Here is a 12165-nt window from a genome sequence, read left to right on the forward strand (position 1 = left end):
AGACAATCTCCTGGTTTTTTTCAAGCTCTGAAATGTGGGACCCTGATGTTCCCTTCCCCAAGCTGCCACCGTCACTGAGCACCTTGTGACCTGTGTTTTGTTCCAAATTACTTTCAGGAGTTGTGTCCCAGCCCTCAGTTTATCATTGGTGGAGCCACGCGCACAGACATTTGTCAGGGTGGTCTAGGTGAGTAACTGGGGAGTCTTATTTGTTTTGGGAGAGGGCGGGTGTGTATGTGTCATCAGTAAATATCATATGAAGCCGTGAGGCTTGACCGAATCAATTAGGTACCTGATTCGTCCACCTAGGTTTGTGTTTTTGAGACTGCATTTTTCACTGTGGGTCCGAATGCTGGAAGTACCTCTTGGCTGCCCCTAATAAGAACTTTTCCACCAGCTCATTTAACCACTTTAATGCTAGAGCAAGGAGCCAGGATTACAGGCATAGAGTGGCTATCTGTGCTATCCTGTATTTTTGTTGGAGTTAACCTTTAAGCAGGCATAATTTGCCCTATGGAATGGCCATGTCTAAATAATTATGGGCTGTCATAATAAGTGCTTTTATAATTAGTAAAAAACAAGAATGATACTTTTCTAGCCACACATTCCTTCATAGGCCTGGGATCCTGGAATCAAGAACCTTCATTTCTGAACTGATCGCATTCCTTTTAGATTAGGGGAAGCTGAGTTGGAGGAATAGTTTCATTCAGTTTTGTAAGTTCTAGCCTCCGTTAGTCAGGAACTGAGGTGCTCCTTGGTAGCAGGTGAGCTTTGTTGATCTCATCAACCCTCCCGATATCAAGGCCTCACAATTCTGCACTGAATTGTTCAACCCTTATATTTTATGGACAACATGGCTCTGAATTGAATTTGAGGGTCTTCCAAACCACCATCCCGCGACAGCTGCAAAACACAGAACTGGAAATGAAGGCGAAAAAGAAACAAGTTCTGCTTGCTGAAAATCAGCGAAACAAACAGAAACCTCAGCATCGCACGGATCCCATGGCCCTTTATTTATTTATTTATTTTGGGAGATTTTCTCCTTTTCTCATTCCTTCTTATTGCAACCAGGAAAGCCCTTTCTCTTCAGCCTGCTGGAAATTTTCACCATTTTGGAACTCACAGGGCATTTTATTCGAAATGCTTCCAATGTTCTCCCCTTTAATGAGTACAGCAAATGCACCTTAGAAAGAGGCCACAGAGCGTGACCGTCAAGCAGGGGGAGTGATTCGGGGTGCCGCACGTGAGCGCGGGCCCTGTCCCCTGAAAAGCACAGCCTCCGTTTCCTGAGCTTCTGTGGGAGGCTCCCAGGGGGGCGGCGTTCTGACCTTTTCTTGTTCTGGGTAAGTGTGGTGCCTGTTTACTTCCAGCTCCCTGTTAAACCTAATTAAGCCTGTGTCTCAGGGACACACAACCTCCAGTGAGCCTCGAGCAGCTCCTTGTTAGAGATGTTTCAACTTTGGGAAGGGTATTTAATAAGCACCTTTTCCTTGAGGGGCTTGGGTGGATTTTTCTTTGAATAGTTTTAAGCAAGGAGAAGTGAGGGTTTCCGGAAAGCGGCCTGAGCGTTACCATGGTGAGCACGTGCTGCCAGTGGAGACGGAGGCTGGAAGCACAGGAGATGAACCACCCGGCGCTCCGGATCCAGCTCACATCACAACAAGTGGGGCAGCCGGGAGCCCGACCGCTGGGAGGTGGCTTTGAATGAACAGAGCGGAAAGAGGCTGGGGAGTCCAGCCTCCTGGAGGGAGCCCCGTGCAGACGAGCCTCGGTCAGTAGAAACGGATTGTCACAGCGCCAAGGCTGTAACCCAGAGCGGCAGGGCAGGGAGCCTCTGCGGCCTGTGGGATCTGAGTCACGGCTGGTCCTGAACAGTGGGAGGGTTGTGAGGCACTAAGAGGAGGTTCCCCACTCGACATACGGTGTGTTCCCAAAGAGCAAGGCGACAGCACACAGCGCTTGTTGAATTCGGGCCTGATACGGATTAATGTTTGTTAAATGTTCTGTTGGCTTTTCAGAGGACAACACAGCGCAGTGCGATCTGCTCTAAGGGTTTTAAGAAAAAAATTCATATTTATTTATTTTTTGAGACGGGGTCTGGCTCTGCCTTCCAGGCTGGAGTGCAGTGGCCCAATCTCCGCTCACTGCAACCTCCTTCTCCCGGGCTTCAGCGAGCCTCCCACCTCAGCCTCCTGAGCAGCTGGGACAACAGCCGTGTGCCCCTACTCCCAGCTAAGTTTTTTGTATTTGAGACAGATTTTCGCCATGTTGTCCGAGCTGGGATTTTTTAAAACAGTTGATTTGTATAATGAAAATGTCTTTTTCATAGAGTACTGTGTTATTTCATCATTATTTTGAATACACACAATGTAAAAATTAAAGCAACGGAAAAGCCCCCAGCGCAGTCTCTTTCCCACCTGTTTCTGACTCCATTGCTCACCGCTTTGCAGCCACTCAAAAAATTCCTTCGGTCTTTCTTTATGCAAATTTAAGCGAATCTAAATACGTATTCTAATTTTTATTCCTTTCCTGTATTGAAGGCAGCACACCATGAGCACTGTTTGGCACCTGGCCATTATTTGGTGTTATTTCACTTAATAAGGCATTTAGGAGATCTTTCCTCAGTCTACAAAGACCCTCATTCTCTGTGAACCACTCCAAGGGTTGCACTCTGTCATGTGAATGCACTGTGGTTGATCTGTCCTCCCTCCTATGGATGGTCACTTGAGTTATTTTCTCTCTTCCACTCATATAAAACACGTCCCTTCCCCCTCTGCTGTCCTTACTAAGCCAGATTTTCCTCCTAAAAGTGTGAGTCTCTTGGCTACTATCAGACCTTATGCCTATATAGAGCCCAGGAGCTGGCTTTCCTCTAAGACATATTTTAGGAAAATAAAGATTGAGGAAGCTGAATGCCAAGGATCAAATTGTTTCAATTAATTTTTCCTGTAGAATATGACTTTTCTTTGGGTAGTTCAGTCCCTGCAGGAGGATAGTATGGTTTTACCTCCACATAAGTAATAAACAAGTACATCTTTTGTTGAAACAGCCCTCAAATGAAAGCCCTCCCAAGATGCACAGGCCTCCTGGCACACTGAGAAGCAGAGTCCTCCAAAGTTGCTGTTCCTGGCAATCCCAGCCTTTCCTTGCTCCATCTTCTGAATGGTGCCCATTCTCACCAGGTCTAGCAAGGGCCATCCATACTCAGCGTACTATTAGAGTGGGAGGCAATCTCAAGGCCACCCCATGTGGTGATGGAATAAGCTGTAAGTGTGGGGTCCCCTGTGGGTCATGTCTGGGTGCATGACTGGCTGAGTGCTTTTTCCAGTGGACACTCAAGGGTGCACATCACTCAGGAAGCGGCAGGGACCCAGCCAGCCCCTCCACTGCTCGTTCCAGCACAGCCTCTCTCCCTTGTGTTTTGGCCTATGCACATCTCAGAGCATCTTGAGGCCTCTGTGGCCACTGAAATAGACTTTGTCCTATGAATATGGTACCCAATTCTGGTTTTGTGCACTCCTCCCCCATGGTAAGTCACACCCATATGTCAACCAGAACTCCTTTGGTCACTGGCTTTCAAAGTCCAACCCAGCTATTAATAGCTTAAGAGAAAAGGAGAATTTATTGGCTCATTCAACTAGATTATGGAAGTAGAAGGGCATCGCTGGCCTTGAAGCCTGGTTCCAGGGATCTAAATGTTCCTGGCACACTCCCTGCCCATCTTTCATCTCTGCTGGTGTCTACAGGTTGGCTTCATTCTCTTCCATGACAGACAGGATCCATCTGGCAGGAAACAGGACCGCTAATGATTCCAAACTTTATCTCAGTATAATTGTCAACCAGCTTTGGGTTTACAGACCTCAGAAAAGGACTGTGAGGTTACGGTTTGGGTCTTCTCCCACTCCTGAGCCAGTTACTGCAGCCAGAGCAGTGAGGTGCCATATGGCTAGCCCAGTCTGGGCCAGGGACTCACTCTTTCTGTTGGGAGCCTCTTGCGACTGGGAATCTCCCCTAAAACCACAGAGAGAACTATCCAAAAGAAGGGGGCGTGCCTCTGGGCAGACAGAATAAAGCAGGTACACCTCAACATGTAAATGAAGGGGAAATCTCAGGTCTGGCCCAGTCTGCACTCTCCCTCTCCAAGGCCACCTCTGCCCTCCGAGCCCCATGGCCCTGGCATCTTTTCCCCTCTCCTAAATCCATTACCCTGCAATGCTCCTGGAAATGTCTTTGCCAAGGGCCCCTCCTCTCTCTCACTTGATCTACCACTAGCAGTGCCTAATTCAGCATCGCAGGTAGACCTGGGTCTTCATGGTGCATCTCTGGCCTCTCCACCTCAGTTTCACAGCTGTAACATGGGGATATAATCAAAGCCAGCTGGTCAGGTGGTTGTGATGGGTAGAAAGTTGACACCTAATTCTTTGTCCCCTAGGAAGTGGGGGCTACCATGGGTGGAGGTGGATGTTAATAACCCTGGGAGTCCTGACTGTGCGCGCCATGAGACTGTTACACATCGATATATCCAGAGTACCTGGTAGCTAGCAGTGCTCGAAAAATGTTTGTCGCACTTTTGATCTGTTGGAGTGAACCCTCTGCCTGTCATCATTTTTAAATCATTTGAAAACACAGATAGCCTAAATCCAAGGCTTTTTGTATTTTTTTGTTTTTCTTTGCCAGTATCACTCTTGGCAATCAGGCTGGATCAGGCATTTAGAATAAAAATTCCATCCTAAGGTTGCCTATTATGTCTCTATTTTCAAAGGATTTCCGAGTTTCATGCAAACCAACGTGTCTGTGTGTCTGTCCCCAGCTTGCTGACACTGCTGGGTGGGTACAGTAAGGTGATTGGAGGTGCTGGCTGATCCTTGACAGTGGAAGGAGGCTGTCCCCAGCCCCGATGGTGGCTGTGGCTAAAGGATCACAGAGTGCTCACTGCTTCCTGGGGATCCCAGCAGGACTTACCCAGCAGAGGAAGTCCATCTTGCCCTGGCTCAGTAGTAACTGCTAACTCTACCTGTCACACGAGCTCCAGCCAGTTCTTACCTGAGTGCATCCACAGGCAGGGAAACGCTCAGGCGTGGTACCATTTGTACCTATGGTTGTGAAAATGCAAAAGGGCTTGAATCATCTTTATGTTAAATGGGCCCAGAGGCCCCATGAGTGATATTACTCTGTGAAAGTAGAAGACCCTGGTCTCTGAAAAATGAAATTTGATGCTCGCTGCTTTTAGGAACTGGGAGCAAGAAACTTTCCTCTTTCCTAAACCTTGACTCTAACGGGTAGTTTATTTTCCATTTGGAGCAGAATTCACGAGTGAGATGAGCTTTGCCTTAAGGGTTTGGTAAGTGCTGGGGTTTTCTTCTCTGTCTCCTGACTTCCCCATCATTTTTCACTCTGTCTTATACTCTGTGTGTTTGTGCCCGTCTGTGCCTCTCTCTCCTAACCGCCTTTTCTCTATTGACCTGATTTTTCTCTTTGCCTCTATGAAGTGGATGTCTTTTTCATTTTTGTTGTATTTGTTGAGTAGAGTTTTATATTCTGTATTTCTGTTTTGAAAAAACAATGACTGGACCTTTTCATACATCTCTAAAGGCAAACAAGGTACCAACAGCAACAACCTAAATCCAGTTGCCTTCTCTTCTGCATCCCACACATTGATTTTCCTCTGTGAGTCCACGCTCCCCCACAGAGCGAGGCCTGGACTCCTGGAACAGGGGCCTGGCGTGCACACCGCTAGTCAGTAATTGGCAGTAGTGTCAGCATCCTTAAGAGCAGTTTCCTGGACACCTTTTGATCTGTAGCATCCTTCGAGGACTGGGGCGAAGTAAATCAATTCACTAGGACTGAGCAGATACTTTTAATGAGCAATCAGGGAAGCCTCAGAGAACTTAAAGGACCAAATGTACTCATTGATTCTGGAGAGCACAGGGTCAGGCCTCCGGGAGGTTGGAAAAACTGAAGATGACCCTCCGTGCAGCCCAGGGGTTTACCTGTGATTCGGGGGAAGTTTGCTTTGCTACCCGTGGTGTTGGTTCCCCTTCTCCGCGGCGCCATCTCTTCCCTCAATCTTGGGTCCTGGTGCTCACCACCATCCTCTTGTTTCATTCCCCTAACACCACTCTCCTTTCTATTCTGAACAAAGGGTCCAGGACAACCACCTCCACTTTAACGAGAGTTTGCGGCCGTGGATTACAGGAGGATTTGCATATTGCACATTATTTCAGGAGCATGAAAAAATTCTGCGTTGCGTGGAGAGTTCCACGAACGCCACTAACTTCGCTCCTTTTGTATGACTGCAGGAGATGCAGTAGAGTCATGGAAACCGTGGGTGATTTTCATACCACATAACACTTACTGCAAATGTCCAAAACCCCACACCTGCTCACTGAGATTTCATAATTATGTTGTCTATCGGGCCCTCTCCCCATCGTTTGTTCAAGACATTAGAAGAGCACAGCATTATTACAATTTTTCAAAAACATATTTTGATAGCTTTGGTATAATTGTTTTTTTATGGCCCTGTTTTTCATCCGAAGCGTTTGCCAAAGGGGTCCTTGCTGTAAACCAAAAAGTGACTGCAGCAGGTCTCAATCAATTCGAGGTTTCATTTTGCCAAGATTGAGGACACACCTGGGAAAAAGAAATGCAAATCAAAGTTGAATCCATGACCTGTTTTTCCAAAGAGCGTTTTGGGAACTTCAATATTTAAAGCGGAAAGAGCAAGCAGGAGGGGAAGAAGAAGAAGGAGAGAGGGTAGGCAATGAGGCAAGTGATTACTTTCTTGTGAGGCTCTGATTACTGCCCAGTGAATCTACATTTTACATGTGAAAAGAAGTGGGTAGAGGAAGAGTCATTTCTGCATTTATCTTGTACTTAGTAAATCTGCATCTTACACAGGATAAAGTAAGCCTGTAAAATGACGACTATCTGTTTGGGAACAAAAGAAAGGTAATTTCAGGTAACGCAATTCCCAAGCTTAACTTTTCCTTTAGCGTAATGAGTTTGAGGTCCCAAGAGTCTGCTTTTCTTTTACAATGCACAGCAAAGGTTGAGAATCCTTTCAGGAATGCTAGACTCCTTCTGCCAGGGAGACTTCTTTTTGCCAGAAGAGGATTTTGTCAGTGCTCTCCAGTTTCACCTACTCAGAGGTGACCTGACTATTCCTCACTTTGTAAGAACAGTGCAAAATTGCCGGTGAGCCCGAGTCCCCTGGAAGACATCCCCTTAACCTTATGAGAGGAGGCAGGTGGTCCCAGGCCAGGGGGTGCTCTCTGAACTCCAGCTTGGCTGAGCTGCCTGAAGTTTGGGTCTGAAAACCAAGCCCTAGAGTGTTGCTGATTCTTATTCAGAGGGTTGCTTGAATCTGTTCTGCATTTTGGGGGACAGTTATTTTAACACATTCCACAGACCCCAGTGTTAGGACTTGACTTCACACTTACCAGCTCCGCTCTGCCTGTGGCTTCAGTTTTATAGATATCATCCCAGGGTCTAAGGACAATTTCTCTATCACAGGCTGGCCGTGAGTCTTGGGCTTCTTCAACTCTCTCTGACTCATTAGGGGTACCCTGCTGCCCCACCTTAGCTATTAGGTCCAGCACATTGGCTGGTTCCTTTTTTTTTTTGAGATGGAGTTTCATTCTTATTGCCCAGGCTGGAGTGCAATGGCGCGATCTCGGCTCACCGCAACCTCCGCCTCCAGGGTTCAAGCAATTCTCCTGCCTCAGCCTCCTGAGTAGCTGGGATTACAGGCATGTGCCACCACACCCTGCTAATTTTGTAATTTTAGTGATAATTTTAGGAAAGACGGGATTATGTTGGTCAGGCTGGTCTTGAACTCCCGACCTCAGGTGATCCACCCACCTTGGTCTCCCAAAGTGCTGGGATTACAGGAGTGAGCCACTGCACCCAGCCATGGCTGGTACTTAAAGGGCATAACTAAAAGAGATCTTGCCGCCACCTGAAAACAGTGCAATTGATAAGCGTCAGTAATGCTATGTCCCAGTCCCCAAGGCTCAAGAGAGCCTATACGTGCTCTTCTGGGGATGTGGTTGAGGAGGAAAAGGTGGGGGCAGGCTGGCACAGAAGCAGGAAGGGTGAGGTTACAGGCTATGTTAAGGCCTTTGCCACATTCAGGGCATTTACTGAAAGCCCTGGCAGTAGCAACTGGGCCTGTGGCTGGGAGACATACACCCTCAGTTCTTCAGTAGGCTGGCTCCCGCCATCCAAGGAATAGAGCAGGATGCTCCCAGAAACGGCTGCTCCTTCCAGAAGCAAATCCACACCACCTGCTCATGGGAGAAAGGATAGGTGACTCCCTTCTTCTAAGAGGCCATGAACCTGAGGAATGGAAACAAGTCCCACCTAACAAGTCTTTTGCAGACACTGTTCTCTTTCCAGTGCTTTCTCTTGGCCCTGTGGTTGCTGTGTCACCTCCCTCTTGTTGTCTCAGCTGTTCTTGCTGACTTCAGGCTGGGCAATCTCTCACCAGCTGGCAGAAGGGGACTGGGTCTTCCCTGTACAGAGGTGCAGTCTGTTTTCCCCAGAGCTCCCTGTACCCCCAGGTGAGCCGATCACCTGAGGTCAAGGAGCCCCAAACCTGCTCCTTGAAAGTGGGGCAGTTTGGTTTATCCTCCCCCTTCTGCTCCAAGAGGCCTCTTTGTGCCTCCCTCAGGGGTCCCAGGGTAGCTGAACAGCCCTGGGATGTGGTCCCAGGCTTCATGACCCACTACCTGCATCCTTGCTCAACCTTGGTCCCTGATCAAGTACCATGACCCAGTACTTTGGCTTGCACCCTTCCTCAACCTTGGTCCCTGATGCTCTGCCACCTGGGACCCCCAGCCTGGCACTCTGTAGTGGGGAGAGGTCTGGGGATCCCTCCCCAGTCACATCTGGAGCCCCTTCTGTACACGTGTTCAGGTCTCAAAAACCGTGTTTCTCCATTGTTTACAGGGCAGTGCCTGGAGTGGTCCCCCCACCCCTTGAGACTTGGCTTAGGCTCCTATTTCCTCAAATCCCATTTGCTCAGACTTGTTTTGTGTGTCTGCTTGGGGGCAGTATCTCCTTTCCCTGGTGGATCCTGGGTATCTGGAATTGGAGAGTGTGATGGTTCATACTAAGTGTCAGGATCAAAGTTTGATCCTGGGTGTGTCCGTGAGGGTGATTAACATGTGAGTCAGTGGGCTGGGAGAGGAGACCCACCCTCAGTCTGGGTGGGCACCGTCTAATCAGCTGCCAGTGCAGCTAGAATGAAGTCAGGCCGAGGAACGTGGAAGGACTAGACTTGCTGAGTGTCAGGCCTTTGTCTTTCTCCCCTGCCGGATGCTTCCTTCCCTAGAACGTCAGGCTCCAAGTTCCTCAGCTTTTGGACTCTTGGCCTTGGACCAGTGATTGGCCAGGGGCTCTCAGGTCTCCGGCCACAGGCTGCACTGCTGGCTGGCCTGCTTTTGAGGTTTAGGGTCCCTAATTGTCTTCCTTGCTCCTCAGCTTGCAGACGGCCTATTGTGGGACTTCACCTTGTGACTGTGTGTGTCAATACTCCTTAAAAACTCCCTTTCATGTACACATTCTATCCAATTAGTCCCACCCCTCTAGAGAACCTTGATTAATACAGAGGGGTCTAGGGAAGGATTTACGCAGGGGACCACAATTCTGATGCCTACAGAGGCCACATTAATGAGTAGAGTAGGCCAGGAGGAGGTAACAAGGGAGTAGTGGGGACTGTGGCAAAGCAGAGAGCATGCCCTGTGTGAGGGGGAAGCCATCACCTAGCTGGAGACCTTCCCAGACTGCCCTGCGTTTCCTAGCATTTCCCTAGACATTCTCACCCCGCCTTACCCTGCTCTAGTTTCTTCACAGGGTTTACCACCACCTGTCACATGCATTTATTTAGTGTTTGTCTTTCCCACTAGCATGTATGCTCCACAACATCAAGGATTTTATTTCTCCCCACTGTTGTATCCTTAGGGCCTGGAATACTTGGCACAGAGTGAATGCTCAGTAAATATTTGTAGAATAAGTAGAGGAAGAAATTTTGGCTAGATTTTGCAGTTTTTATAAGAAATCAGAAATCTAGAAAATTCCACCATGGCGTACTGTGACCAGGGCCAGAAGGTGCAGAAGGTTATGATGCAGCCCGTCAACCTCATCTTCAGATACTTACAAAATAGACCCCAGATTCAGCTACGGCTCTGTGAGCAAGTGACTCTGCAGAGGAAGGCTGTATCACTGGCTTTGATGAGGGTATGACTCTTGTATCAGTTGATGCGGAACAGATTCACTCGAAAACAAAGTCAAGGAAACAACTGCATTGGATCGTGCTAAACGGAGACGATACTACTTGGCTACACAGTGTCTCCAACCAGAGACGATCAGTGAAGTGAGGAATTGTTAAAAAGGATGCAGTTTGGGCCGGGCGCGGTGGCTCAAGCCTGTAATCCCAGCACTTTGGGAGGCCGAGGCGGGTGGATCACGAGGTCAAGAGATCGAGACCATCCTGGTCAACATGGTGAAACCCCGTCTCTACTAAAGATACAAAAAATTAGCTGGGCACGGTGGCGCGTGCCTGTAATCCCAGCTACTCAGGAGGCTGAGGCAGGAGAATTGCCTGAACCCAGGAGGCGGAGGTTGCGGTGAGCCGAGATCGCACCATTGCACTCCAGCCGGGGTAACAACAGTGAAACTCCGTCTCAAAAAAAAAAAAAGAATGCAGTTTGTTTTTAGATGTCCTTTGCCAATATGAACATTTATTCATATTGTATTGATTCCCCTTATGTTATTACAAGATGACAATAAATGCTGTGGGAGTGTTTGTATTAAAAAAATTTTTTAAAAAGGAAATCAGAAGTCCAGATTTTCTAGAAATTTACAAGTCACTACGCTGGCCAGGACTGGATGTGCTGGACAGACTAGATCTGGAAGCACGTTAAGATGTGTTTATCGCCTTCAGTCTACCTCAAGCCCCCGCTGGGCCTGAATCATGACACTGACCCTGGGGACTTTCTGCATTGCAGCCAGCTTCACCCTGTGATCTGCGTTGAGCTCAGTTTGATGTTTGGAGAAACTCTGCATCTGTAGATGTGCTCCAGGCTTCTGTGCAGTCAGTGGCTTCTGATCGAAAGGCTTTCTCTGTAGGTGCCCTGCCCACCAGCCTGGCCAGTCCCCTCTACCACTCCCTTTAAGAGTTTCACTTCCTTTCTTTTTTTATAACTTTTTGCTCCTGGACGTTGTACTTAGGATATTTTCCCAGCCTCAAAAACGTCTTGTCTTCTGCTCAGAGCATCCCACTGGGTTCCTTGGCGTTTTAACATGAGTTCAGTTCACCTCGTCTCAGTATATTTGAGGCTGGAATGTACTGCACATCCTCATTTTGTGAGGAGACGCCATTATCCTCAGTGCACTTTAAAGATCTCTGTACATTTGGGAACCTCGGGATACCTAGCCCGGGGTTGGAAGTGTGGTGCCATGTAGGATCATATTTGGAGGGGACACTTGACAATGTGTCAGGGCCGTCCCTAGCAATGACGGCGACGTGCCATTTTTGTACCTCATCATACGTATTTCAGCCGTGGCTGGAGCTAACCGTTGCACCTCCGTGCTCATCTTTTCATTTCTTTCCCTGTTACACCTGGCTTCTAGCATTTTTGTCTTATTTTTGAAACCAAAGAGCATTATAATTAAACTCAGTAAGCGAGCCACTTTCCCTTGAAACATGCTCTGAGATGTATTTACATAAGCCTCAGATGTATTTACTCAGTGGGTTCTTTTCCCCCTCTGGTGAATCAATTCCATTTTTATAATTTACTAAGAAAAAAATTTCCCTCTAAGTAGCATTCCAGGCCTGATTGAAAGCTGGAGGCGAGGCACAGGTCCTGAAGCAGTTTCATGCCATTGAGTCTTATTCCATCCACGACCGCAGAAATGAGACGGACAAGAATGGGCCTGGTGGGCTTCACAGGCAACTGGGAGGAACTCCGAAAAAATCTGAACAAGTTTCTTCAGCTGTGAAGAGTTTGCTTGCTTTTTTTTTTTTCTTTTCCTCTCCACTGAAAACTTAGAAGGCAAGGCAGAAATGGCTTCTGATTCAAAGATGACTCGCTAGCCTTTCCCGTTCTCCCCTCTATTTTGAAGTACATTAACTCTCGGGGGTGCTCTGTAGCTCCTGAAAGC

The 12165-nt window shown here is 47.9% G+C and overlaps 1 protein-coding gene and 1 pseudogene across 1 annotated transcript in view; both read left to right on the forward strand.

Moving 5' to 3' along the window:
* Positions 1–12165, forward strand: part of CAPN8 (calpain 8) — a 72689-nt gene that overhangs the window by 10767 nt on the left and 49757 nt on the right. Inside the window, exon 2 of the mRNA XM_035280675.3 lies at positions 118–187. Coding sequence (XP_035136566.1) covers positions 118–187 — 70 coding nt within the window. The remainder of the gene's footprint in view (positions 1–117; positions 188–12165) is intronic.
* LOC128930187 (small nuclear ribonucleoprotein E pseudogene) lies at positions 117–10793 on the forward strand (annotated as a pseudogene).

This window comes from Callithrix jacchus, chromosome 19, assembly GCF_049354715.1.
Source record: "Callithrix jacchus isolate 240 chromosome 19, calJac240_pri, whole genome shotgun sequence".
Lineage (NCBI taxonomy): Eukaryota > Metazoa > Chordata > Mammalia > Primates > Cebidae > Callithrix > Callithrix jacchus.